This window comes from Calypte anna, chromosome 2, assembly GCF_003957555.1.
Source record: "Calypte anna isolate BGI_N300 chromosome 2, bCalAnn1_v1.p, whole genome shotgun sequence".
Taxonomy (NCBI): domain Eukaryota; kingdom Metazoa; phylum Chordata; class Aves; order Apodiformes; family Trochilidae; genus Calypte; species Calypte anna.
The window spans coordinates 17918169-17943029 of NC_044245.1; the positions used below are offsets into that span (position 1 = coordinate 17918169).

At 39.4% G+C, this 24861-nt stretch overlaps 1 protein-coding gene across 3 annotated transcripts in view; it reads left to right on the forward strand.

The window, feature by feature from the left end:
- Positions 1 to 206: 206 nt before the first annotated feature.
- The window catches only part of ARHGAP21 (Rho GTPase activating protein 21), a 107476-nt gene continuing 82821 nt past the window's right edge, over positions 207 to 24861 (forward strand). For 2 of the 3 annotated variants that reach the window (XM_030445008.1, XM_030445010.1), the window contains exon 1: positions 207 to 700. In XM_030445008.1, coding sequence (XP_030300868.1) covers positions 614 to 700 — 87 coding nt within the window. In that variant the 5' untranslated portion in view covers positions 207 to 613. The remainder of the gene's footprint in view (positions 701 to 24861) is intronic. The other variant, XM_030445009.1, reaches the window with a different exon arrangement.

A 24861-nucleotide genomic window follows, 5' to 3' on the forward strand; every position in this document is an offset into this window, starting at 1 on the left:
ACGGGTTGCCCCGCGGCTCCCTGCTCCCTACTCCTCCACCAGTTGATTGAAGTTCGCTTGGGACAGGGCGAGGAGCAGCCGGCCTACCGCCGCCTTCAGCCGGGACCCCCTTCACTTCCTCGGCGGCCCATGGCAGCATTCCCTCGTCCCCAGTACCACCCGCCGCACGAACGCCTGAGCGTAGCGAAGTAGGAGGGAGTGGGCGACTCCCGCCTCCCTCCGCCTTCCCTCTCCTCCCCGCGGCTGGGGCTCAGGATAGGAGGAGCTGGAGGAAGAGGAAGATGACGAGCGGGTGCAATTAGCCTAACAAGGGACGGGTGGCGGAGGCGGCGGCAGCGGTGGCGGCCCCGCGCCGCGGACTGACACATCTGCTCTCTCTCCTCCTCCAGACATGAAGACAGAAATCGGGGAGCGCAGCTGAAGCCCAGGGCCATCCCGGCGCGCTTCCCTATGGCAGCTGCGTGAAGGGGCCAAGCCCCACTCCCCGGCGGCGGGGCTGGCCTCGTCGCGTCGGGTCTGCGCGAGTCGCTCTGGCGCTGGTTCCTCCCTCACTTCTCTTCCCCGATGTGGGCTCCAGAGGATTTGCGCCTCCTTTGTAACCGGGAATGAAATAATGGCTACCCAGTGGGCAGTGGGGCCACCCGGCGCAGATGGAGACAACGAGCCCCCTCCGGGCGGCGGCAACGGTGCCGGTGGCCAGGTAGGAGCGGCGGGGGCGGGTGGGGCGCGGGTCGCGCGGTACGCAGCGACGGCAGGGCGGCTGCCTCCCGCCGCGGGGAACGGCTTGGCTGGAGCGGGCTTAATGGCCGCCCCCTCTCTCCCTCCCTCCCTTCCTCCCTCTCTCTTCCTGCCCGCCCGCCCCGGAGTTGTTGGGAGTTGGACGCTGGGAGCAATGCGGGCATGCAGCTCCCCGGCGGCGGGAGGGGAGGCGGTCGCCCCGGCCGGGACTGGCTTCGCAGTCGGGGCGCCGCGGCTGGGCCGGGAGGCGGGAGCGCTTTCGCTGCTTGACGGGCCGGGCGGTGGCTCCGCTTCCCGCCCCGCGGAGCGGCCGCTGGCCTCGCCCTCGGGGCGGCGGTTTCCGTGGGATCCCCTCGTATCCCCCCGGTGCCGCCGTCAGCTGGCGCCGTGTGGCTCCCGCATTCAGCCTGTCCGCGTCGTGCCCACTGCTGTTTGCCCCGTCCTTGAGGGACAGGAGCACTGGGGAACGTCTTCGTCGTTCCCCTTTCTCTCCTCCATCACACTTAACCCCTGGTGCTATTTAATAAAAAATATGGGCCAGGTCTTGGCCTTATAGGCAGAACTTGTCAGCCTCCTGTCTGTTTTCAGTGGCTTAAATTGAAAGTTTCTATCACATAGCATTTGTTGCTGTAACGATCCTCTGTGTTCAGTTAAAAAAAACTTCATTGCATACCCTGTGGTGGCACCATTGCGTGTTTGGACTCGCAACACGGTTTTTAATGCAGAACCGTGTCTGGTGCTTCCTTCTGTACTCCCAGTTACTAGAAATAGAAGTCCGTGAAGCAACTGTGACTTCAGATGCAACAAAATACATGTACAGCTTCACTGGAGCTATTCCAAAATCTGTATTAAACTTTGTTTATGAAGACAAACTTGCGTTTATATTTATTAAAAGTTAGAACCTATTGTGCCAAAGGTAGCAAGCTGACTTTAACCTATGTAGAACTGTGAAATGTTTGCCTTTAAAACAGATATTTCTGCTTTATTTGGTGAAAATTGAATATACCAAAGTGGTTTTACACCTACAGAACTACCCACATAAAGTGTGGATGTTTTTTGTGTTGTTGGTGGGTTTTTTTGGGTTTGTTTTATTTTGGAGACAGTTTTTTAGTTCACTGCTATCCTGAATTCACCCATTTGCTTCATTTAAAAGTGGCACATAAGGAATTCTAACATTTTTCTTACTGCTGTAACCTCAGTTAAGGGCTTCATACAGTTTCTTAATAGAGGTGAGTTAGGTGAGGACGAAATACAAATCTTAAGAAAACAAGATACTAATAATTTTTAATAAGATTCATAATTTGTATGTAGATTTAATCATGCATTATTCTTACTGATGTCCTTTTAAAAAATGTAACTGAAAACAAGACCATTTTTGCAGAAAATTTCCTTTTAAATACTTCTAAAACAGTGTGAGAAAAGGGGGGGAAAGGAGATGTACAAGTTTAAAAATTAAAACCTGCCTTTAAATTCTATTGTTTGGAGACTGCTTGTCTTTTTGGCACTGGTGCTTGTAATCAACCTATTGCTACTGTTGTGAGCCTTAACGAGGCCTGTGGCACTTTGAAGCTAGTAATATTAAAGCTGTTGTTTTGTGGACTGCTGATAGTTATGGAATTGCAAAATGGACTTCTCTGACTGTTGTTTTGCCTGATATGTGTATGTTGCAGTTCAAATGTAATTGCTAGAAAACACTCACACTAATGTTTGCCTTAATCACAGCAGACCTGACATAATCTTTGCTTGAATGTAGATTTCCCTCATGAATATCTAATCAAGCTTGCAGTGCTTTTGAAGTTACTTTAAACTATGCAGCAATATGTATACTGAAGTACAACTTATTTTCTTACGGCTTTTTTTTTTATAGATTGATGTAAAATGCTGGAAGAGTGAGAATTTGTGGCTTGGGGTGTGGTGTCTCAGTGCAGTTGATGGAACAGTTACTGTGTACAGTGCTTGATGTGCTGTATGTGAACAAATCACTTTAACTGAAGCCTTACTAGGATTTAACAGTAAAAACCACTTTTCGGTTGAAAAGAAGCAGAAAATACTCTTCTTAATGAAACACAATTACTATTAAAAAAGGAATCTAGCTTTTGATGAAGTTGCTGCAGTTGCAGGGTTTTATAGTGTGCTAATACTGTCAAACAAGGTGTTAGCAGTTTTGGGAAACGATTTATGATTTTGGGACACTGTATCCCATATGGTGCTTGCATTGTAATGCAATGTTAACTCATCTACATTTAATGTTCAGCTGTAGACCTGTATACACAGCAGGCTGTCACGCGGGATACTCCCAAGCATTGCCTATGTTCATCATGAACAAGGGAGTTGCAGCAGAAATTAGGATTTTCAACCAGCTTAAGGTTTTGAAAATGTACAGCTAATTATATAGTCATCAAGATTTGATCAAGAACAGAAAAACTTGTCCCCTGGCTTCAAGATCAGTGATCAGACAAAGGAGGGGAATGTCTGACTGAAGCTAGAGCTTCTGTGTTTCTTTGCATACAGAGGTGGCAGAATTGAGGACATGATTTGACTCCCTTAGGTAATGCATATGATGGTTGTTAATTGTTTTTTGGCTTGGATACCTGTCTACTCTTGTGTTCCAGTTGGTCATGCCTTGCTGTGATTTCTATTTTATTTTTTTTGCTTCATGTTTTTGTTTCACCTTTGATACTATACCTGATGGTCTGTCTTTCTTTAGAGCCCCTTCACTGAAACGATTCTTGAGAACAAAGATTGCATGTTGAGGCTGCACACAGGCTCCTGTCTGAGCATACAGCACCGTTTCAAAGGGATGGATCATACATTCTGGGCTCCCGGGGGAGCTGGCAGAGAGGGCCAGGGACTCTCAGGGCTGTTTGCCATTCTGTTTGAAATCTGACGCACATTTGCAAATTGGTGCAAGAATTGCCGAGCTTATGTTCATAAAGACAGATAAGTGAGAGCATGTTCTTTCTGGCTTTTAGATGAATAGGCATATACTATTTCTGTTTTGTCAGGTTGTAGCAGTGTTTTGCTGGAGTGATTAAGCCCTGCCTGAGGTACAAGCAGTACTACTTAAGTCACAGCATCCCATCTACAGGCCTGTCCAGATTTGAGGCTGGAACTGGCTTCTTCATTAATGTAAATTTAATCTTCTTTCCTCTGCCTAGAAAGGCACAACAAGAAGTGCTTTATCTATTCTACTACTTTAGAAAGAGTTGCTAAAACTGGTTGCATTACAGTTTTCTGTTAATCTGTATTAAAGTTAAATTCAAAGTTTTAAATGTAGGGTGAAAAAAATAACCTCAGCATCTGTGGCTTTAAAAGCCAAATTTTTATTGTAAACAACACTGTTTCCTCAGTTTATGAATACCAAGTCTGAATATTTTTCTATCAAAACTGATTAGAGCACACATACTTTCAGATGTGTATTGCAAATTTCTAAAACTTTACTGCAAATTTGCATTAAGAATGTGGGGCTTAGGGGGTAGGGGTGCTGCTTTGTTTATTTGTTTCTCCTAAGCAGCAGAGGTGTTAGAAATAGTGGACTGTCTTTAGAGATTCCTCAGAGTTTCTCTTATTTGGCTATAGCTAGGAATATGTTTTCAAAGACTTCTATAAAAAAACCCAGAATTTACTTAGTATTTGCTTTGGAACCATGAATATTCAACTTCAGAAAGGGGGAGAAAAGCCCTACAATATTCTTACTCCTTACACCTTACCAGAGAGCACAACTGCGTGAACTGGAGAGAAACCTGTTCTGGAAAGGGTCAAGAACCAGAGAAGGGCAATGATGATGCTAAAAATAGAAAATGATTGACATTCTCACGCTAATTAGTAGATCGTTTACTATTTTAACAACCAGGCTGAGATGACATTGGTAAATTTTAAGTGGTGACTTCCAGCTGTTCTGTCTCTCTGCTATATAGACACAGGCACCAAAGAGCTGTGTTTTGATCCTGCATTTCAGTCTTGATGTAATTATGCCTGCAAACATAAACTGCTTTGGAACTTGGCCATGTTGGAGATCAGTGCTTTTTCTATGTCTGATGCTTAAAGGCTAGAAGGTTGAACCATAATGTTAAAATCAGAACTGGAGAAATGCATTTGTAAGACTTCACATGACAAATAATGCACAATACCAAAAGTTGTAGTGTATATTACTTATGGTGATAGAGAATTTTGCACAAACCTTGCATCAAGGGACAATAAATTCAGTATAAATACCAGTATTACCAGGAGTTGTGGCTGCAGCTATCGAAAACTGAGTCAAATCCTGTTTAATCATGCAAGCATAACTCTGACTTCTGCACTCATTTATGTCAAGAGTAAGCCTAAGAAAACTTGACAGAACATGGATCTCTTTGATGGGGAAATGTTACATATTTGATAAGCAGCAATCTAAAGCAGCAAATGTTTGCTCCAAGAAAAGGAAGGGATATGCTTTCAAATGTAGCTGCATCTGATGCTTTCTGGAGTGACTTTTTACTTCCCAAAAATACCGTTGTTGACTGCAGGACTTCAATAAATGACTGGATTTTTTTTTGCAAAGGAAGCTTGATGGACTGAAAAATATCTTGAACTGTGTCAGTAGAAGATAATTGCATTTATTGCATGCAATGTATACGTTGAGCTTTTTCTTTAACAGGTGTAACAGGTATCAAAGCACTGAGTTAACTTTTGTGAAAATATCATCTGCTATTTCAGACTCATTTCTTTCAGTTGTATTTACTTGCATACAAAAGAAAGTTGGGAAAGAGAAGGTATTTAATCTTGGGCACTTTGTTAATTTGTGATCTTGTCCCTCTTAAATTTTACACGTATCTTCCTGTATGTGTATGACCACATGGTAGCTCAACAGAGCAGTATGGGCTCTGAAAAGAGTAAAAGCTGGCCTTAAAAAATTATTAATGTATTGGTGACTAAGTACATATGAATAGAATATGAACATGTGCAACCTCTGAGTCTCCCAAAAAGAAAAACTTTCTGTATCTCTGCTTAAGGAAGTCTGTATAGCAGTGTTAGACAAACCTGGTAGAAATATATAATTATGCTTTGTAGCTGGTGAGTTTGTGGTTTTTTTTCCCCTGTGGTAACAACTCTAAGGAAAACCAAGGTTTTCTATCATTCAGAGGTTGCGTGTTACATGCTTCCTTGCAGTTGTTTGTATGTTAAATTGCATAAGATAGGAAGCAGATACAAAAAATTAGGAAATTATGTTAAATGAAAACAGATTGACCCCTTCTAATGACAGGAAATAATTGTTTTCTTTAAAGCATTGGCTAGCCCTAGTGTAGTTGGTGAGGCTTCTGAACTGGTGTTGAAACAATCTGAATTGGTAGTACTGCAGAAGTCAGTGTTATGATCTGTTAGGTAGAGCTCCATGGTTATAGAAGGCATCAGAGCCTGTTATGTCATCAAGTCCTTGAATTTAGGACCTTGCTACAGAGGAAGTGTCTGCCTACTGTAATATATGTATATATACTGAATAATATGTTGTGCCAAGCTTATTAGATACACAGTGGATGGGAGTTACGCATTCTGGTCAGATTGGTGGATGAATGGGAATAGCAGGTCACACTTAGCCTGTTTATTATGCAGCATGTAGATTAATGTAAATGCTGTGTGTTTCTCCTGTCTAAATCCTTCTTAAGACTTGTAATTTTTAGTATTTTTTGAAAGACACTTTGTGGTATTTTTTCCCCATCCCCTAGCAGTAGGTGCAGGCAGTAAAAGTGTAAGTGCAGTGGGTAAGTGGGAACGGGGACATTAAACAGGCTTTGACTGTGCTCTCATCAGTGTCTCAATGCATTTTGTAAACCTGGAAGTGCCTTATCTTACTGTTGCAAGGTGGAATAAGCTGGTTTATGTATACAGATTTTAAATACATTTTTTTAATTTACATACTTTTTTTTTTTTTTTCCAAAGGTGAAATGTTTTTCTTTTAATCCAGTTTCGTGGGAGCTCTAGCTTCTCCTGTGAATTGTTGTTTACCATCTTTGGCTAGTAATGGTGAAGCAGCTTAATAAATTTACTCTTTTATCAATGCTGTTAGATTTGAACTCTTCTGGAGACATGGTACCAGAGTTTAGATATTGGATTTCTCAATAGTTGGAATGTAAAAGTCAGGCACAGCTGTATGCTTTGTTCTCTGCATCTCTTTAGCTGTGCTGGGGAGCTAGAACTACTGCATCTTTCTGAACTGCTGTACCCTATTATCATTCTGTATGTCATCAGTGAATAGTGTTCCGCAGGATATGTTGCTTTTTTATGTCTATTAATTTTTTATGTTTATTAATTTTTGCACTGAAAACTTGTAGTTCAGAAAGTATTTGGGTGAAGCATAGGGAGCTGTTTCTGCAGCTCTCTGAACAGCATGGTGTTTGAGAGTGCCTGACATAAATCATGATAGTAAATATTTGGTGCTGGCATGAGAGGTTCTGTGTGGGCAGTATGGAAAAATATAAACAGCTGTTTAGATTTTGACTCTGGCTAGTGACCTGAAGCATATACCTTTGGGTGTGTAGGTAGTGGGCTTATTTTTGTTCTAAATTTCTTTATGTCCATTTGCCAGCAGCTGCTGCTTTGCTGAGAGTGAATGAGGTGCCTCCTTAGAGGACATGGCTAATTACAGATCGGCTGTTGGTGGAGGGGTGCACTTTGAGATAGACATTTTCCTTTATATGTGTGTAATTTGCATAATGTGTTAGGACACACAGTATGGGCTGCATTAAGCTCTAGAAAATGCACTGTAGGGAATAATCTCACACTGGCATCACTGGGCTGGCTGGCTGATATAATCTTCCTTATTTTAATTTTGAGGTTTGTGGTTATTGTTCGGAGGGCCATGGACGAGAAACCAAACAGAAACTTTTAACATCTTCCTGAGGAAAGAGATGCTAAACACTTCTGAGTAATGGTGGTTGTTGGTACAAATCAGTTGAAAAGAGAAACCCGAAGTTTTTGATCCTGTATTTTTACTGATAGAAAAATGATAGTGTGCCTTCCTGCTTTTGTTTATGTATACTTCTTTGTATACTTTAATGGAGTAGTATTTATTACTGAAATTTAGTTGCAGACCACTCTTTTAAATACTCTATTCTCTTCTATTTTACTTTTTCATCTAAGTATATGGGGTTTTTCATGTTAAGAAGTTGGTGTGAACATAAGAGAACGAACACCTGTGTAATAAAAAATACTGAGCCCCCAAGCTTCTTCAGCTGCTTTAGAGTGTAGTGTTGAGTATGCAGACATTCTCTACTTCAAATATCTTAGTACTTTTTTTATGTAAGCGTGAAGGCAGAAAAAGCTAAAATAAATGCAGATAAACACTTATAAGTTGGTGTTTGGGATGATACCTGTTCTCACTGTGGGATGAACTAAAAGAGAATATTTAAATTCTCAGAAATCCCTTCCAGATCACTAGGCTTGTGACAGAGGCAGTCTACCCAGTGACATGTGGCATCAGGGCAGACGTTTTGAGCACTGAAACCAAGCTAAATCTACACCTTAAGTTGTGTTCTTGCATAGGAAAACTTAACATTGAGAGATGTTGTTAAAAAACTAGTTTATGGAGCCAAAGTCACATGACTTTCAAAACCATAAGACAGCACCAGTCATTTTAACTTGTCCAAGGACTGCCCTGTTGTAATACAATATGGAAGTGGTTGATTTCCTAAGAAACTTGACTCGTATTTAAATCTAATTATTTAATTAAATTTAAAGTCTTCTATAGTTTAGACATGTTTGAACTCACACGTTCTGAGTTTTACAATATTAAAAAAGGCTAGAGTTCAGTCAGAGCTTGTAAGGGTATGGAGACCTGAAAATTTTCATTGTGATGCAAGAACTGAGCACCAAAACATTTTGTTGGTGGTGTTTTGGCCAGCAAAAGAAGCAGCAGATCTAGTATGTGCACCTCAAGCAGGTGGCTCTTACTGCCTTTAGGTTCTGGCTTGTTTTTGTATGATAAAGATCTGGTTAGGGTTATCTCCAGGAGGAATGCTGCAGTTTTCACGTAACAAGATGTCCCATTGCAATTCTTGCTTCGTTATCATTGCCGTGTGTTTCTTCTCGGCTCTCCAATTTTTATTCAACTTTAATAGGGAACCTGTGACTGGTGAAAAGTTCCCATGTGTAGCCACAAACATTTCTTATTTATCAATGGTTATAAAATCGTACTAGTTCCTTCTTGTATGTATTTTCAAATTTTATTATCCTCAATCACTACAGTAAAGGTGAGTAAGTAAACTTTAGCCAGAGTAATCTATTTTCATGGCAATTTTACAGGCTCCATTCTGTGTGCACAGCCTGTTTTTGCATGTGGCTGTCTGAATATAGTCTTGCATTTTTTGCTTGCTGTAGTGCTTTGTTTTTTTAATTTCAAAAACTGTTCTCTGTTGGAGAAGTTGCTTTGGAGCTGCCCGTGAGGTGGGATTTGAACGTGATCTCCATTCTTGCCTTAAGGAAGTAAGAATGAATGGCTTGTATACTGCTCTTGGGGTATTAAAGTATCCAATCTTGCCAAATTAGCATTAATATGGAAGTTAGGAGAGTGAAATAAGTCTTCAAGGTTTCTCACAATCTGTGCATCTGGATAAGATGCCAGAGTACTTCAGTAGCCATAATTGGTTTGGCAAGCTGGTATTCTGATCCTGAATGTAATCTTAAAAGCCCATTGAGAAAATGTTTTATTAGCATTATAATTAAAAAACTTTAAAATAGTATTACTGCTTTTTAAACATACTACGTATCTTACCAAAACGATCCTTACAGCTGAGTTGGTAGGACAAAGGATTTTTCTGTATCCAGGTGTTATGAAAGATGATGTCATATAATGAATGTGTGCCAATACTGGTAGCATTTCATAGCCCAAGCTTGTTAGGTGTGTTTTTTCATGATTGCTTTATAGGTGGTTTTGAGTAATTTTCTTTCAGTTTTTATCCTGTGACTGAATATGGTTGTTGTGTATTTAAGTAAGCCTGATAGCTGACTGCTGTTTTCATGAGTTAAATGGTAGCAGACAGGTAAAGTGCTTCTTTTTTTTTTATTTTTTTTTTTCTTCTATTGTCCAGCTGTTGTTCAGGTTAATGAATTGAAGAAATGCAGGGGGATCTTTTGATGTTCAGCAGGAGCTGATAAAAAATAAACTATAAACTCAGTGTGATTAAATAGGAAGGAATAAGCCACAGATAAAATATTGAGAGGTAATCATTAATGAGGAGCTTGTAGGTGAGGTCTTAAAGGTGTGATAGGTAACTAAGTATTAAACAGCAACTTAATGCTTGGTGGTGGTCAAAAAGGCAAACTGTCATCCATTTCCTAATAATTTTGAACTGCTAATTTTCTCTGTCATGCCTCAATATATAAATCCATAGTGCACTTGGAGCTGGTGTGTCTAGGTCTAGTTTCATTTTTTCCTGTCTTGGTAACAATAAAGTAGAGACAGAAAAGTCTCAGAGAAGGGGCAGATATGTTAATTGAATATAGTTTTTGCTGTACCAAAAACAACTAAGGAAGCTAGGACTTGGCTGTTTGGGAAGGAGGAGACTGTGGAGATAAATGATTTTGGTTTTTACTAGGTACTTCAAGAAGGTGGTGGTGTCAAATGAGCATGGTGGAGGCAGAAGGAGATGTTCCTTGCACAAAAATTAATAGAGCTTGTTACTCTGTGCAGTAATATTTTGGAAGCTAAAAGTGTGTGTGTAAGCTGAAGGATAAACTAGATGCATTTTTTGGAAGAGTTGCGAAATACCTTTGTGGTGGAATAAATTACAGATTTGCAAATAATTGAAGCTGGAAGGATATTCTAGTGATACTTCCTTTTGTGTTCTTTCCCAATTATCTGCAACTTTCTGTACTTGGTAACTACTGGAGATGGGACAGGTGGACCTTTGATCTGATTTACAAGCTTTACAGTGCTGATTCCATGATAGCTTGTAGGGATTCTTCCTGCTTTCAGGAGGTTCTGTACTAAAGTAGCTGACACCAGGCAGCTGTTTGTAATCAGCAACAGGAAATGCAGTTTTTCAGATGTTCACAACTAGGACCCGTTTTAGCTTCTTGACAGGCTCAGGCCAGATATCAGAGTTAGGGTAGGTGGTTTTGTTTGTCTGTTTTTGTTTTGCATGATTTTTGAAAAGTTGCTGTTAATTCTTGTTGTACCATATAGGTAAAATGTTTTCCAGTTTTGATAAGTGACAATAAAATGCACCATTACTTACTTCTGTTTTCACCTGGTCTCTTCCTCCATCCTGCCTCTGATTTGAAGAAGGCAGCAAGGTGATTGCGTGGCTTACAGGAAGAATTTAAATATGCTGTTGTAGTTCTCATTTCTTTTCTGCTTTTTTGCAGTCAGGGAAGTGTTTGGGGTTTTTTTTTTCTCTGTAAAGTGTTTCTGCTTTACTTCTAGTAGACCGGGTTACATTACAACACTTAATTCTTGTTTCAAGTCTTGCAAATACTGCAGCAGCAAAACCAGTAAATCCCAAAGATCCAGTGGAAAAAAATCCCCTCTTGTTTTGTGGTGAATGATGCTACTGAGTCTTTTGTTCTTGTAGAATAGTTGGTTGGTTTCTCCTTACTCCTCTTCCACTCCAGTTCTCTGCTCCTAGCTTAGGGAAAGAAAATGGCATTTTGAGGGGCTGCACAGCAAGCTACACAGCTTCAAATGCTGCTTCATGGGACTGAGTGGTATACAGGTAGGGTAAGATCCAGAGAGAGAAGCTCTATGTGGCAAGAAGGAATTTTCCCTCTTTACCAGTCCTGTAAATCAGTTATTAAGAAGGTAAAAGAACAAAAGGTAAACGTTTACCCGAAGGACTGTGGAATGAGATGGCCACCAAATAGTTCTGCAGAATTGGGGTTTTTTCATTTTTTGAGTGGGTAGACCAACAATCCCCACATCCTAACCCCTTCCTGTCCTACTTTGCACTATTTTTAACGCTGTCTAAAATGTTAAAAAGAATCTGTGGCTAAGATGGTTTCTGCTCTTGTAACCAGTGATTCATGACTAAATTCTTTAAAGTGAGTAGAGTCAGTGGTAATAGTAGACAGTTACTCAGCAAGCCATATGACCAGTAAACAGTTCTCACTGGTAAGTTTGTGTGTAGAGAATATTTTTTTCTTCATTTAATTTAGTCTCAAGAGTTGTAGAATCTTTTGGAAAAAAATCTTGTGTTCATTTTAGAACTTGCTTCTTAGAATTAAGTGATGCCTGTTTTTCATGCTGTCTGCCATGAGTTCATTTGGGAAGAAGATTCTTTCTACCCCAGCTTCCTCAGCATGTTAACCTTTATCCATTTCATGAGCAGTTGTCAGTGTTTTAAATATTGAATGATGCAACATTAGTAAGTGGTGTAATGGTTTTCTGTAGGCTTCCTTGCTGCTCACAATGAGAACCTGAAGTCTGGAAATGGAATTTTATCTATTTGTCTATTACATTTTGTATCTTCTGTGAGGGAGGTGAAGCACAAACACCACAATCATCTGTCTTGTTTTGTAAGGATGAATCATGTTTTAGTGCAGAGATTTGGATTTATTTTTTTTTACTGTGGGCTTGGGTCTTGTGTATGTTTTGTGTGGGATGTTGGGTGGTGTTTCTTTCTTTTTTTAAATTCAAGCCATTAATGCCACCGGATGAGTTGGGTGGGAAGGCATTATATGTGTGATTAGGAACAGGATTTGTGGGAGTGACTTAACCTTCAGTTAATACTGTGGTCACTTCCCCCATTTAGATAATCTGGTCTGGCAGATTTCTCTTTGCTTCTTAGGACCCAAGATACCATGAGCTTTCATTCCTTGGAAGGCTGTTATAGTCTTCCCTACTTTTGTGAGAAAGCAGGGATTACAGGAGTATGTCCTCAGCTGAGTGTTTTGGCCTTTTTTAATCCATGAGGAGTGGTGGTGGTTCTGCATCTATATACTATATCCCATGGTTCAGTTTTTTGTTGAGGAATTTGTTTTCTTCCTTCTAGTAAATCTTTTCATTTGGGAAAGGAAGAGGACTAATTGCATTTTAGAATAACTCATTACAGAAGGATCTTCCAATTAGGCTTTATTAAGGGGTAAGAATATTCTGGGGTAGTTGTACTTTCTTTCACAAACCTGTTTGTCACTGTTCCGTATTTTACATATTATTGCTGTTACAAAGTGGTAGTAGAGGCTTTACTGTTCCACTACTCTGTTTTGCATTTCATCCAGTTGTCGGAAGTTTCCTCATATTTATTGGTAAAATGATTGTGGTCCATACAACTTTCTAAAATCCTTTTTAAATTCAGATTCAGGAGAAGAGATTTCAGAAATTGTTTAAAATATATGTGTAGGAAAAAATTCTGTGACGGCTTATGTTAATCAGATGGTTTTTTTTAATAATTGTGGAAAAGAAGTATTCAGTTTTTAAATTTAAAATACTCAAATATGGAAAAATTACATTGTTCCTACTTATTAAAATAACATGTGTAAATCATTTCAGCTGGAGATTCTGGTGGACTTTGAAAACTTTGGATCAGCAGTTATAATAAATGAGATTTTTAAGAAAGCCTTTAATTCTTGTGAAAAACAGTTGTGCCTATTATCTTTTTAAAAAATGAAGTTGACTGCTTTTTCTGTTATGTTCTTGAATATAAGTAAACTTGAATTGTGTTCTCTATGGAAACCGTGTTTTGGAGGATTGAGTGCTGGGTTTAAGATACAACAAGCAACTAACTCACCCCTTCAAGTAAAAAGGCTACAAATACAAGTTCTGTTTCTTTTTATGATTCAAACTATAAAAAAATTCTAAAACCTGCAGTACTTTTATATATAAAGTCACAAAATGAAAATATAAAAATTATTGTAAAGGTAGCAGTATTTTGAAATTAATTAAACATACAGTGGAAGTAGATACATTTGCTTTAGGAATGAAAAGCTGATAGTTCTGTATAACTTCCCCATTCTTATTCAGAATTGGGGGTGGTGAGGGGAAAGGTTGGCTAATCAAAGGATACCTGGGAAGAAAAACTTTATTATCTACACGGTGAAAGAGTTGAAGGTGGTACTTCAAAACCAGACAAATAAGAATACTTGCTTTAAACATAGTGGAAATTGTGAATTTATAAACTGTAAATTTAATCTTCAAATAAGTTCTTGAACATTCTTCCCTTGTTAGTCATGGAGTGAAGTATAATTGTACTTTATCTGCTGTCTCCTTCTAGCATTAAAAAAGTCTGCCTGTTTTAAGAGAATTATGTTTTGTGCTGTTTTTTTTGTGATTTTTTTTCATCTTTTATGAGCAGGGAAAGTAGTAAGAACATGCTAATGATCTGTTAAGAAACACTACTCTTAAAAGATTTTACTGCAACCAAATTTTATCTGTACTTCTGCTATGCAATCCTTTGGCAGCTCTAAGTCAGCTGTGAATATTTGAAACAATTTTTCCTGCCTGCTGCTGGGCTTTGGGTAATGATTACTGTGCAAATACACCTTATTGAGGAACATAGTTATGCATTTGTTAAGTAGAATTTTGCATAGCATGAACTTGAAGAAAGAGGTAGTGGGAAGGCAGTGTCCACAATAGCAAAATACAGGGACCAGCTGGTATGTGATAAGTAGCTGTGGTACAAAAAAAGGCTTTTCTCTAGTATTCGAAGGATTTCACACAGAGCCTGGAAGCCACTGCTATAGGTGCTGCAGTTAATCTTTGTTAATAGATCTGTGTTTCAAGAGTTTCTGCCTTTCTAAGGTCAGTATCAAGGTGAATTTGTTCTTTGGTTTCCTCCTCCCTTCCCTAGACACATGTAATTGTATATTGTAGTTGTCAATCCTGGGATTGCTGAAACTAGAAGTTTGAGAGAAGGATGGCAGCTGCATGAATAACATAATTCTTGTAAAATTTGATGAGGATAATGGAGAAGGGGTGGATACACCTGTACGTTCATCTTTAAAGGCTTGTGCCCATGTTAGCAGAGAGCTCTGCCAGATTATGTTGGATGTGAACAGTTGAGAATGTTTGGGATTTGAGCTACTATGTAATGCTGTGCCAAAAACCAGTTTGAATCTGATTTGTCTGCAGATACCATTTGTGTAGCTGCTGCATAATGCATTCTCACCATGGAAAATAATGCATGGAGTGAAAAAATAGTCACAGAATCAGAGAATTCTTAAGGTTGGAAGGTGGTTCTGGGGATGATTTAGTTCAACCCTTCTTCTCAAAGCAAGTTCAACTGGAACAGGATGCCAAAGACCTCTTTGACTGCCTTGGACGAAGATTCCAGTGTCTCTGAGCAAAACCTATCCCAGTGTTTGATCATGCTTGTAGAAGGGTTTTTTTAAATGTTAAAATGATATTTCCTTTATTTCAGTTTGTCTGCTGTCTCTTTTTTTTGGCAACACAGAGAGTCTTGGACCTTATTTTTCACCTCCTCCCTTGCTCTTCTCCATTAGGTATTTATACATGGGGATAAGTTTCTGCCCTGCTCACTGGACTTACTTCAGTATGTCCATGTCTGTCTTATAATGGGGATCCCCCAAGAACTGGACACATCAATCCAGATGGTAATCTCACCAGTTCTGAGTAGAAGTGAAGGTTTCCTTCCCTCAACTTGCTGCCTGTACTCTGCTTAATGAGGTCCAGCAGGCTGTTGGCTTTTCTTGCTGCAAGGGCACTTGATGGAACATGTTAATTGTCCATATAGGTGCAATATAGGGCCTTTTATGCAAAGCTGCTGTCCAGATGGTTGGATTAAACCCTGTTATTCTCTGCAGGTCCAGGACTTGACATGTCACTTAATTTTTATGAGGTTCTGGTTTGTCCATTTCTTGAGCCTGTCAGCATCTCCCTGAGCGCATGCCCATCTGGTATATCAACCATTTCTCCTACTTTTATGTCTGCAAACTTGTTGAGGGTTTACTCTGCCCAATGGTGTAGGAGGACATCAGTGAAGTGGCTAGTCTTGTGGGACATCCCACTGGCCTCCAGGTGCATCTCATGCTGTTGTTCACAACCTTTTCTGCCTGGCAATTCAGCCAGTTTCCTGTTGAGTTTCCTGTCTGTTTGTCAAGCCTATAGCTTGTCACCTTGTCCATAAGGATGTTATGGAAGACAGTGTCACAAGCCTCTTGAAATCAAGATATACTTTCCTTTTTACGTTTGGGTTCAGTCATAAGCTTCTTTATCCAAACAGGCCTTATACCCCCTTTGATTTTCTGGATAATTCTTGAGCTTGGAGGAGGAGGTTCTTGAAAATGAACCATCTCTCTTGTGACCCCTTTTCTCTCCAGGACAGTCACCTGTGAGATTCTTCCAAGCTTAACAGTCCTGGTCTTCTGTGATACTGCCACTTAGCTTTGCTCCTCCATGAGGATCACGAGCTCCACTATTCATGGTCGTTGTGTCCAGGGTTGCCCCCCACCTTAGCACCCCAAAGAATTTTTCCACATCTGTGAGATCTAGCAGATTGCCTCTTAGGTTTTTGGATCCTCAGTCATCTACGTCAGGAAGTAACAGCACATTCTAGAACCATACTGAATTGCCTGTATACTTCTATATGTTAATAAAATTATTAAAAATAATGTTTTTATCACATTTTTTTTGGGAATAGCCTCTGAATTTTTTTTGTACAGGTGTTACCCTCACAGACTGTTGGCCAGGAATTTTTACAGGGGAATTAAATGCAAAGAGGAAGTTTCATTAGGGGATCAATCTATTTCATCATACAACAAAATTTAAATGCCAGGATACAAAATTGCTAAGTAAACTAGTGAAGAGGTTTGATAAAATACTGTTAAATAAAGCTAAAACAACAGTAACTGAAGTAACTAGTTTAAAAACTTAGTAATTAACCTAAAAGTAGTGAAGTAAATTTTATTTCTTGTTTTAAGTCTGTTGCATATTCAAAATGTGGTTGACAATAATTTGGTAAGTTTTGCCACCTTCATCTCCTTGTGCATGTTAGTGGTGTGCATCTTGTATTATTGTTCTACACAGGATGATTTGTGCAAACACAGTGAGTATTGTTAGAACCTGGAACATCAGCCATTTGATTTGAAGTTGCAGTGTGGTGATTTTTAAAAATAATTTCTTAATTGAAAGATAAGGTTAGAAAAGACCTTGTCCTTTTTTAGATATAGTAAAAAATGAAAACAAAATCCTTGAAGAGAGCCACTCCTCTAGTAGTGTTAATATTTGTGTGCAGTCCTGTTAATGTTGCTTACGTAATGTAGAGGAGTTTGGTGACTGATAGGTGACAGTGTTCGTATTCACACTTAGGTCAGTACTGGTAAAAGGCATTCCTAAGATACACTGTGAAGTGAATATGACACTAAGTGAATTTTTTGTTAAGGATCAAGACCTGCTGTTGACTGAAAGAAGGCTGTGGTGATACAAGACAGACTCCATGCTGAAATAGTAGGAAACTGAATTTAATTCATGTGACTTGCTGCTTGTTAGGTAATCAACCTGTAGTCTTGAACTAGTAAACATCTTGGTTTTTGGTTTCTTTTAGTTTGTTTAAATTTTTTGCACTTATGTTCCACATTGAGCTGTGCTTTTTTTTTTTTAATAATTTCAATATTGGAGTTTAGCTTATTTTGTAGGATTTTTGGCTGTAATATTAACATTCCCCTGAGCATTGACAGAAGCTTGATATCTGATAGGCCATTATTGATTTAGAACTTGCTTATTAAAATGGTATGGTTTTCTTGAAAGTGTAATTTCACTAGGTTTCACTGACACATTAATTTCAGGCTTTGAATATAGCTCTCATAGACTGTCTAGGTCTTTTTGATAGTATTTTGTGTGGTGTATTCCTTCACATAGAGAAAATTGTTGGTGAGTGAAAAGCCTTTTTGTTTGCTGAAGTGTATTAGCTCAGGTGGTTTTGTGTGCTGTTTTATGGGTTTGTGCACCTGGATTTCTGGTCTGGGTGGTTTGATTCAGTCTTTAATTACTAGGAGTTTCACATTTTAAATGCTAGTTTATTTTTTTCATATTTGCTCGGAGCCTTTAAGGATGGGATTTTCTCACCTTTTTTGTTCATTTTTTGTCGTAGCCTTAAGCTTTTCAGTTAAATAATAAAATAAAAAAAAATTAAATATTTGACCCTTAATCTCTATCCAGATTTCACAGAAAAGGATTCTGTTACTAATGAGATATTGTCTTCTATTTTGTACAGAGGGAGAGTTTTCAACCTTTGACAAATACATTTCATGTGCCGTGCAGCCTAATAATGAGCACCACATAACTAAAACCTTTCTCCCAACTTGTCCTCTTCCTATTGAACCATTACCTCCTCCATTGTTGGTGTTCCTTTCCATTATGTAGTGTGTGTCAGACTTTCTCTTATAATGGGTAAAATACATGAGAAAGGCCTAAAATTACGTGCTACTTTTGTAGGTCTGGATATTATGGCTTAATCAAGTCAATAAGGAAAAAATTAGTAGTTAATACTACTTTGAGTAATGCTGGTGGTGTAATTACTCTTGCAATACCTGTGTAGCATAGTTATATAGTTGAACATACTGTTCACAGCGTTTGTGCTTTTTCATCTTCAAAACATATTGGTGTAATGACACCATCTGTTTGAGGAGCTATTGTCTCTCCCAGAAGACTGTGCCTAGTTTTAGGCCCTCCTTGCAAGACAGGAAGAAACTGGAGAGAGTGGAAAGGCTGAGGGGCTGAAGCACCTGACTGGAGAGGAGGCTGATGATACCAACTTTGAGCAACCTGGGGCAGGGAAGGCTGAGGAAGCAGCTGGCTGGTGTCTTCAGCAGCTTGAAGGTGCAGGGACAGTGAAAGAACAAGAAGGAACAGTGGCAGGAAGAGGAAGTCCAGCTGAATACAGGGAGAAAAAATTCTCCATGAGGGTGGTTAAGCACTGGAACAAGAACAGGTTGTGGGAAATCCTGAAACCTTTCTTTTTGGGGAGTTTGAGGACTTAAAACTAGGAAAGAGTTCAACAAGCCTGTTTCCTCCAGTGACAGTGATGGGTTCTTTCTCCAAATAACTTCAGTTTTGTTACATAGTAAACCGTGTATTTTCTAGTAAGAATGAGATATTTCTCCATATATTTATTGCCAGGAGGCAACACCTATCTGATCCTGTAGATTTCTTTTAAAAAATTGTGAAGATGGAGTAAGTTTTATTTCCAAAACACCAAATTATCTGTTGCTTTTATGATTCAATCTTTTATTTACTTTTCCTGGAGGCCCACCTGCATAGCACTTCCAGAAGATGAAGTTTTGGATACAATCTAAAGCTCAGTGGATGTGATATTTTGGACTGGTGGGGGTTGCGTCTAATTTAGAAATGAAGGTGTTTAAGGGATAAGAAAAGAAGTAACACATGATTCATTGTTATCTTAGGTCTGTCTTGAGGAGGTGGCTTTTCAGCATGTATCATGAGTGTTGACTGTGGTGATGATTGCATAAAATTTGTAGTTCCTCTGTATTGCCTAATGTTAAAGGATAAAGTTTTGGTAAGGAAGTTGATAAGAAAACCAGAATCAAGTTGACTTTCTCAGGAGTTGTCTTGTCTATGTGACACCTGTAGTATCTACCTTTTTGCAGGATCTGTAGTAAAATAAAGTGAAGGTACAAGTTTGCTTTCTAGAGGTTTATTTGTTAGCTTATTCTTATGTTTGGTAACTCCAGAAATTGTATTTTAAAATAAGTTTTTTGAAGCCCTTTGTGTTTCTCTCATTGTGTTTTAAATTTTTAGTGTAAATTATTCTCTTCTGTCAAGATCTCAGGAGTATGGAGTAGGAAAAATGGATCTGGATCAACATGTTTCTGTGAGTGATAAATATTGATGGAATGGTGGAGTTATGATTTAGGCTGTGGTAGCATAGATACCGTGCTTGTCCTTCATTTAACAGGGAGATTACTTCAATGAATGCTGTCACTGGTTTCAAAATAATGTTAAAGCTACAAGTGTGCTTGTGAGCAGAGTGGGAGGGTTGGCTCATGTGAGTCTCTCTCAACTTGGTTGGAACCCTGTTGGCCAGAGTTTTGATATGACACTGCTTATATCCTATCATAATAGTTAGCACCCCAAAATATTTTTAAACTAAAACCAGTGAGATTTTGCAGTTTTCTCCTGTACAGAAAGCTAATAGGAAAACAGAATTTTTAGACTGAGTTAGAAGTTATAAGGTTGTAGCTCCATTCACTTCAGACTAGAACAGATGAAACTTTTTATTTATTTTTATGAGTTGACCAAAGATCACTACCACTCAGAAACCTGTTTATTCTAGTCCCTTGAAACTTTTTCATAGATCTCTGAGTCTTATTAGCAGTCTGTGGCTTTTCTCCTACCTTGTTGATGATCTGTGGTTTTGTTTTCGTTTTGTGTTATGGTGTGTGTTTTTTTGTGTGTGTGGTTTTTGTTGTTGTTTTTTCTTTTTTTTTTTTTTTTTTTGGGGTGGTGGTGGTTGGTTTTATTTGGGGGGGTTGGTTCTTTGGGGAGGGGATTTGTTTTATTTGGGTTTTTTTGTTGTTTTTGGGGGGGCTATGGGAGTGGTCTTTTTTTTTGTGGTTATTTTGGTGTGTTTTTTTTTTTTTTTTTTTTTTTTTCCCTGAAAGTGCACTGGAGTGTTTTTGTGCTTTCTCTGCAAGAGAGTGCTTGGATGTTTCTTCTGACAGAACTCCATCTTGTAGGGCTGAAATGTTCACTGAAATGTCATGTATCAAGCTGTTAGGTTGGCCAAGCCCATCACTTCTGGTGATATCAGTAGGATTTTCACATAGATTTGAGAGATCATTGGGAAAGTGCAAGATAAATTTATCAGTAAATATTTTTTTATGTTCCTGAAGTTATAACTAGTGTGCTAGTATGAGCAAACTTCTGTTTTTTTTAAGATGGAGCCTACTTTGATACTTCCCTGTGCTGAGGGAAGGTGCCACATTCTTTTTGCCTTACCTTTCAGAGGATGCCCTTTTTTTTGAGTTTTGGAAGGATGAATTGTGCCACCAGCAAAGTGAGGTTTAGAAGTATAATTCTAAGTGACACATTATTACTTAGATCTCCTTAGATAACATCCCTGTGGAGCACAGTGTGTTGAGTCTGTGGTTTTTTGCAATCAGTGTATTTCCCGTTAGTGGTAACCACTGAAAATTACCCTGAGTTGACATTGTATTTGAAATTTTGAGGCCAGAGGGTGAAGCTATTGACTTCCTCTGTACATGTAATAGGGCAGTGCTTCTAGTTGAGGAAAAACGGGTCTCTACCAGTGCTGCAGTAGTATTTTGCATACTGTTTGTTTTTGTCATAAAAAGTTTTTTTATCCTGTGGTTAGGAAATAAAAAGGTTTTAAATACCAGTGTTTGAATGAATTAAATATCATGTCAAATCTCTTTCATGCCACAAGTAATTGCCTGTTATATACAAATTCAAGACACCTGGTTGTTGTGCTTTTGATCATTTAGACATGCATTACAGTAATACTTAATTTTACATAGGCCTTTTCACATTCTGTCTAAAAATATATTCAGTTGTCTGAACTTCAGAAATAAGTGGGATTTTGGATGTACTTCTTTCTTCAGCATAACATTGGGCTGTTTTGAATTTCTTTACTAGAAGCTGAGCTCTTCCTTTGCTGGTAGGAACCTGAGTTCTTCGCATTGTAAAAACCACTCCAGGAACTACGCCCCATAAAGTGAAGTGCAGCATCACTTTTCCTGTGCCTGTGCTTTGTAAACTCGAGGTTTTTCTCTCTAGAGAAGTATACTTCGTTTAGCTCTTTCATAGTTCTTCCTTACATATAGAAAATGGGAAAAGTACAATTTAACTTACTGGAAAATTAATATTGGTCAGAAGAAAAATGATGCATTGTTTCACCCGTGTTCATAATTTTTTTGAGAGTACGTAGGCCTTTTCTGACTTCATAACAGTCTGTTTTTGTTCTTTACTAAATAAGTCACAAGAGCATTATAGGACTGAAATGTATTAAAAGCATTTGTAAATTTACAATCTGCATTTCCATAGGACAAATTAAGAATACAATACAATTATGGAAAAAGTATGAACTGAGTTGAGTTGGTTTATTGAAGAATAAAAGTTATGTAATGTAGCTCATGCAATACTGTGTGCTGAAGCAGAGAAAGGCAATATGGTTGAAAATGCAGGGCCTGTGGGCTTCAGGCAAAGGATATGGTAGGAGGCAGGTTATGTAATGGAGCAAAGAATTAAAATTTGTAGCGGGAGGAGCCATTCTTGCTCCTGAAGCTCGACGAGCTGCTGGTCTCTTCCAGGACTCCAGCCACCACACAGCGCTTCCAGGGTAGAAGTGTAGTGGGAAGAGCCTTTCTTGCTCCAGAGGCTCGACGAGCTGCTGGCCTCTCCATGCCTCGCACCAGAGTGAGCTGAGGTTATCTCTGTGGGTGTGTGTCCCACCTTTATTGGCCCCCTGGCCTTGCTCATGCCCAATAGGGGCCTGTCCTAATCAGGCACAGGTGGACTCACACCCACTCTTTGGCAACTCAAGGCACCTGGTTTGTCTTCTCTACATTTCCCCCTTTTTTTTTTTTTTTTTTTTTTTTTAACACTGATTACAGAATACAAACATTTTACAAACATTTAACACGATTTAACATGATTTTTACAAACATTTACACTTAAACATTTACACTTATACACAGGATTTTTCTTTGGGCCCCACGGGACACTCAGCTAAGAGCATCGAGGGGGCACCAAGGGGCAGTACAGAACACACTTATACAGGATTTAGACATAGACATACAGGATTTTTCTTCGGGCCCGGCGGGACACTCAACTAAGAGCATCGAGGGGGCACTGAGGGGCAGTAGAGAACACACTTATACAGGATTTAGACATAGACATACAGGATTTTTACACACAAAATTTTTTTACACAAAAATACACTTACGACTTACGGGATTTAACCCTAGCTTAGGCAACCGTTCAATGTCAGCCCAGGCACTTTTTCACAAAGTCTCTGTTCTTTCTCCCTCCTGTATCTGCTCTTCTCTTGGCTTCCCTCTGCTCAGGGGCTTCCAAAGAGAGAATCCTTATCTTGGCTTCCCTTTGCTCAGGGGTTTCCAAAGAGATTTCTGGTTCCTCATGGGTTTCTGGTTCCTCCGTGGGATTCCATACTTTAATTTATACTTTAATTTTTTTTCTTCTGGTTCCTCCGTGGGATTCCATACCATGGGATTCCATCCTCCTGGCTTCCTTCTGCTCAGGGGCTTCCAAAGAGAGAATCCTTATCTTGGCTTCCCTCTGCTCAGGGGTTCCCAAACCAAAGAGCTTGCTGGTCATACCTTTCAGGGAGAGTGTTAGCCCAGGCATTTTTTCAAATCAGGGAGAATGTTCCTGTTGCCAGCTCTTCACAAGTTGCTTCTTTATGTTGCTCACATTCTCCACCAAATGTAGCGGGAGGAGCCATTCTTGCTCCTGAAGCTCGACGAGCTGCTGGTCTCTTCCAGGACTCCAGCCACCACACAGCGCTTCCAGGGTAGAAGTGTAGTGGGAAGAGCCTTTCTTGCTCCAGAGGCTCGACGAGCTGCTGGCCTCTCCATGCCTCGCACCAGAGTGAGCTGAGGTTATCTCTGTGGGTGTGTGTTCCACCTTTATTGGCCCCCTGGCCTTGCTCATGCCCAATAGGGGCCTGTCCTAATCAGGCACAGGTGGACTCACACCCACTCTTTGGCAACTCAAGGCACCTGGTTTGTCTTCTCTACAAAAATTACTGAATCTTGCTTTTTTGTGCATGCCATTAGTCTGCCTGTCTGGTAGTTTTTCTTGAGCTCATTGGCTGTGTTCAGTCGAATTTCAAGGCAGGATAAGGTCTCAGAGAAAATGAAATGTTGAGTTGGGAGGAAATTGGTTAAAAAAAAGGATGTAAAAATCCTAAACAAGCAGTAGCTAAGATGGAAAAGAAACTCAGGGTAATGCTGCAGGCTAGTGGTGAGCTGGAGGAGCTCTGGTGGCCAGGCAGGAGGTGTGTGACTGCTGTCTTGCTGAAAAACTCATTTTTTCCTCTGGAGGGGATCTGATGGGAGGAAAGAAGATTAGGGGAAGATACAATATGTATGAGACCAAAGTCATTCTACCACTCATGTAGCAACTTGACATGTTTAATTTGTTTCTAAAATAAACCTTTTAAGCCTTATAATTCCGAACATCGATGGAAGATATGTTTGTGTCTTTTAAAGTGCATTTTGTTCCCAGTCAGTCTACCTTTGGATGAATGAAGGCTTTAGTGAAAGGCAGGAAACTTGCACAGTGGTGGTGAAGAACTTTGAAGCACTTGAAGTGGGTGTATTTTATACAACAAAAATAACGGAAGGGATTACAGTTACTTTCAAAATATGTCAGATAACTGATCTGGTAACACCGTGTGCAAAACTGAGCTTGATGTACATGGAAAAAATGATGGAGGAATGGAAGAAAAATTTGGGATTTAAAAAAACATATTCCAATTGCTGAAATGCTTGTAGAGATGACTAGATAGGTAGAGTTTATAGTTTAATATTTCTGTTTTCAAAAGTGAAGACTAGAATTAAACTTCTGAAAATGTAGCATATGGAAGCAAGGTTACAGGGCTTAAACTAAAAATAAACATACAGGGGAGGGTTTTTTTTTTTGTTTTGTTTTGTTTTTTGTTTGTTTTTTGTTTTCCCTTTCCTTGTTTGAGGTACATCAGCTTGATCTGGAGGGGTTTATGATAAATTCTGTTAAAAATTTCTAGACTCGCCTCTGTGCAACTTAGTACAATTTGAGCAGTTAGAAGGGAGAGCAAGATGTTAAGTTACCCAGCTGTATTATTTAATAAGCTGTTTTTATTTAACTCTTCAGGAGTGACAAGTGGTGATGCTTCTTTCTCTGCAGGGTTCTGTAGTGATGGGACTTCTCTCTGCTGCGTTATGTTGACTGGAATCAATATAATAAATTGTCTTAGAGGTTTGAAAAACCTAGCCTATAGTGGCTTTATTTGGTAGCATATATTAGCTGCTATAGTTACACTTTATCCCCAGAAGTGCAGATATGAAGAATGTTGCTCATTAATAATCTAGAATCTATGTCTCCTGTCCATATATCTTCAGGAAAAAACAATGTGCTAATGAATGACTCTTGTTTCCTCCTTGGCAAGCTAGAGGTTTCCACTCAGTGGTGTTCTCAAGCACCCTCTTTTTATATAT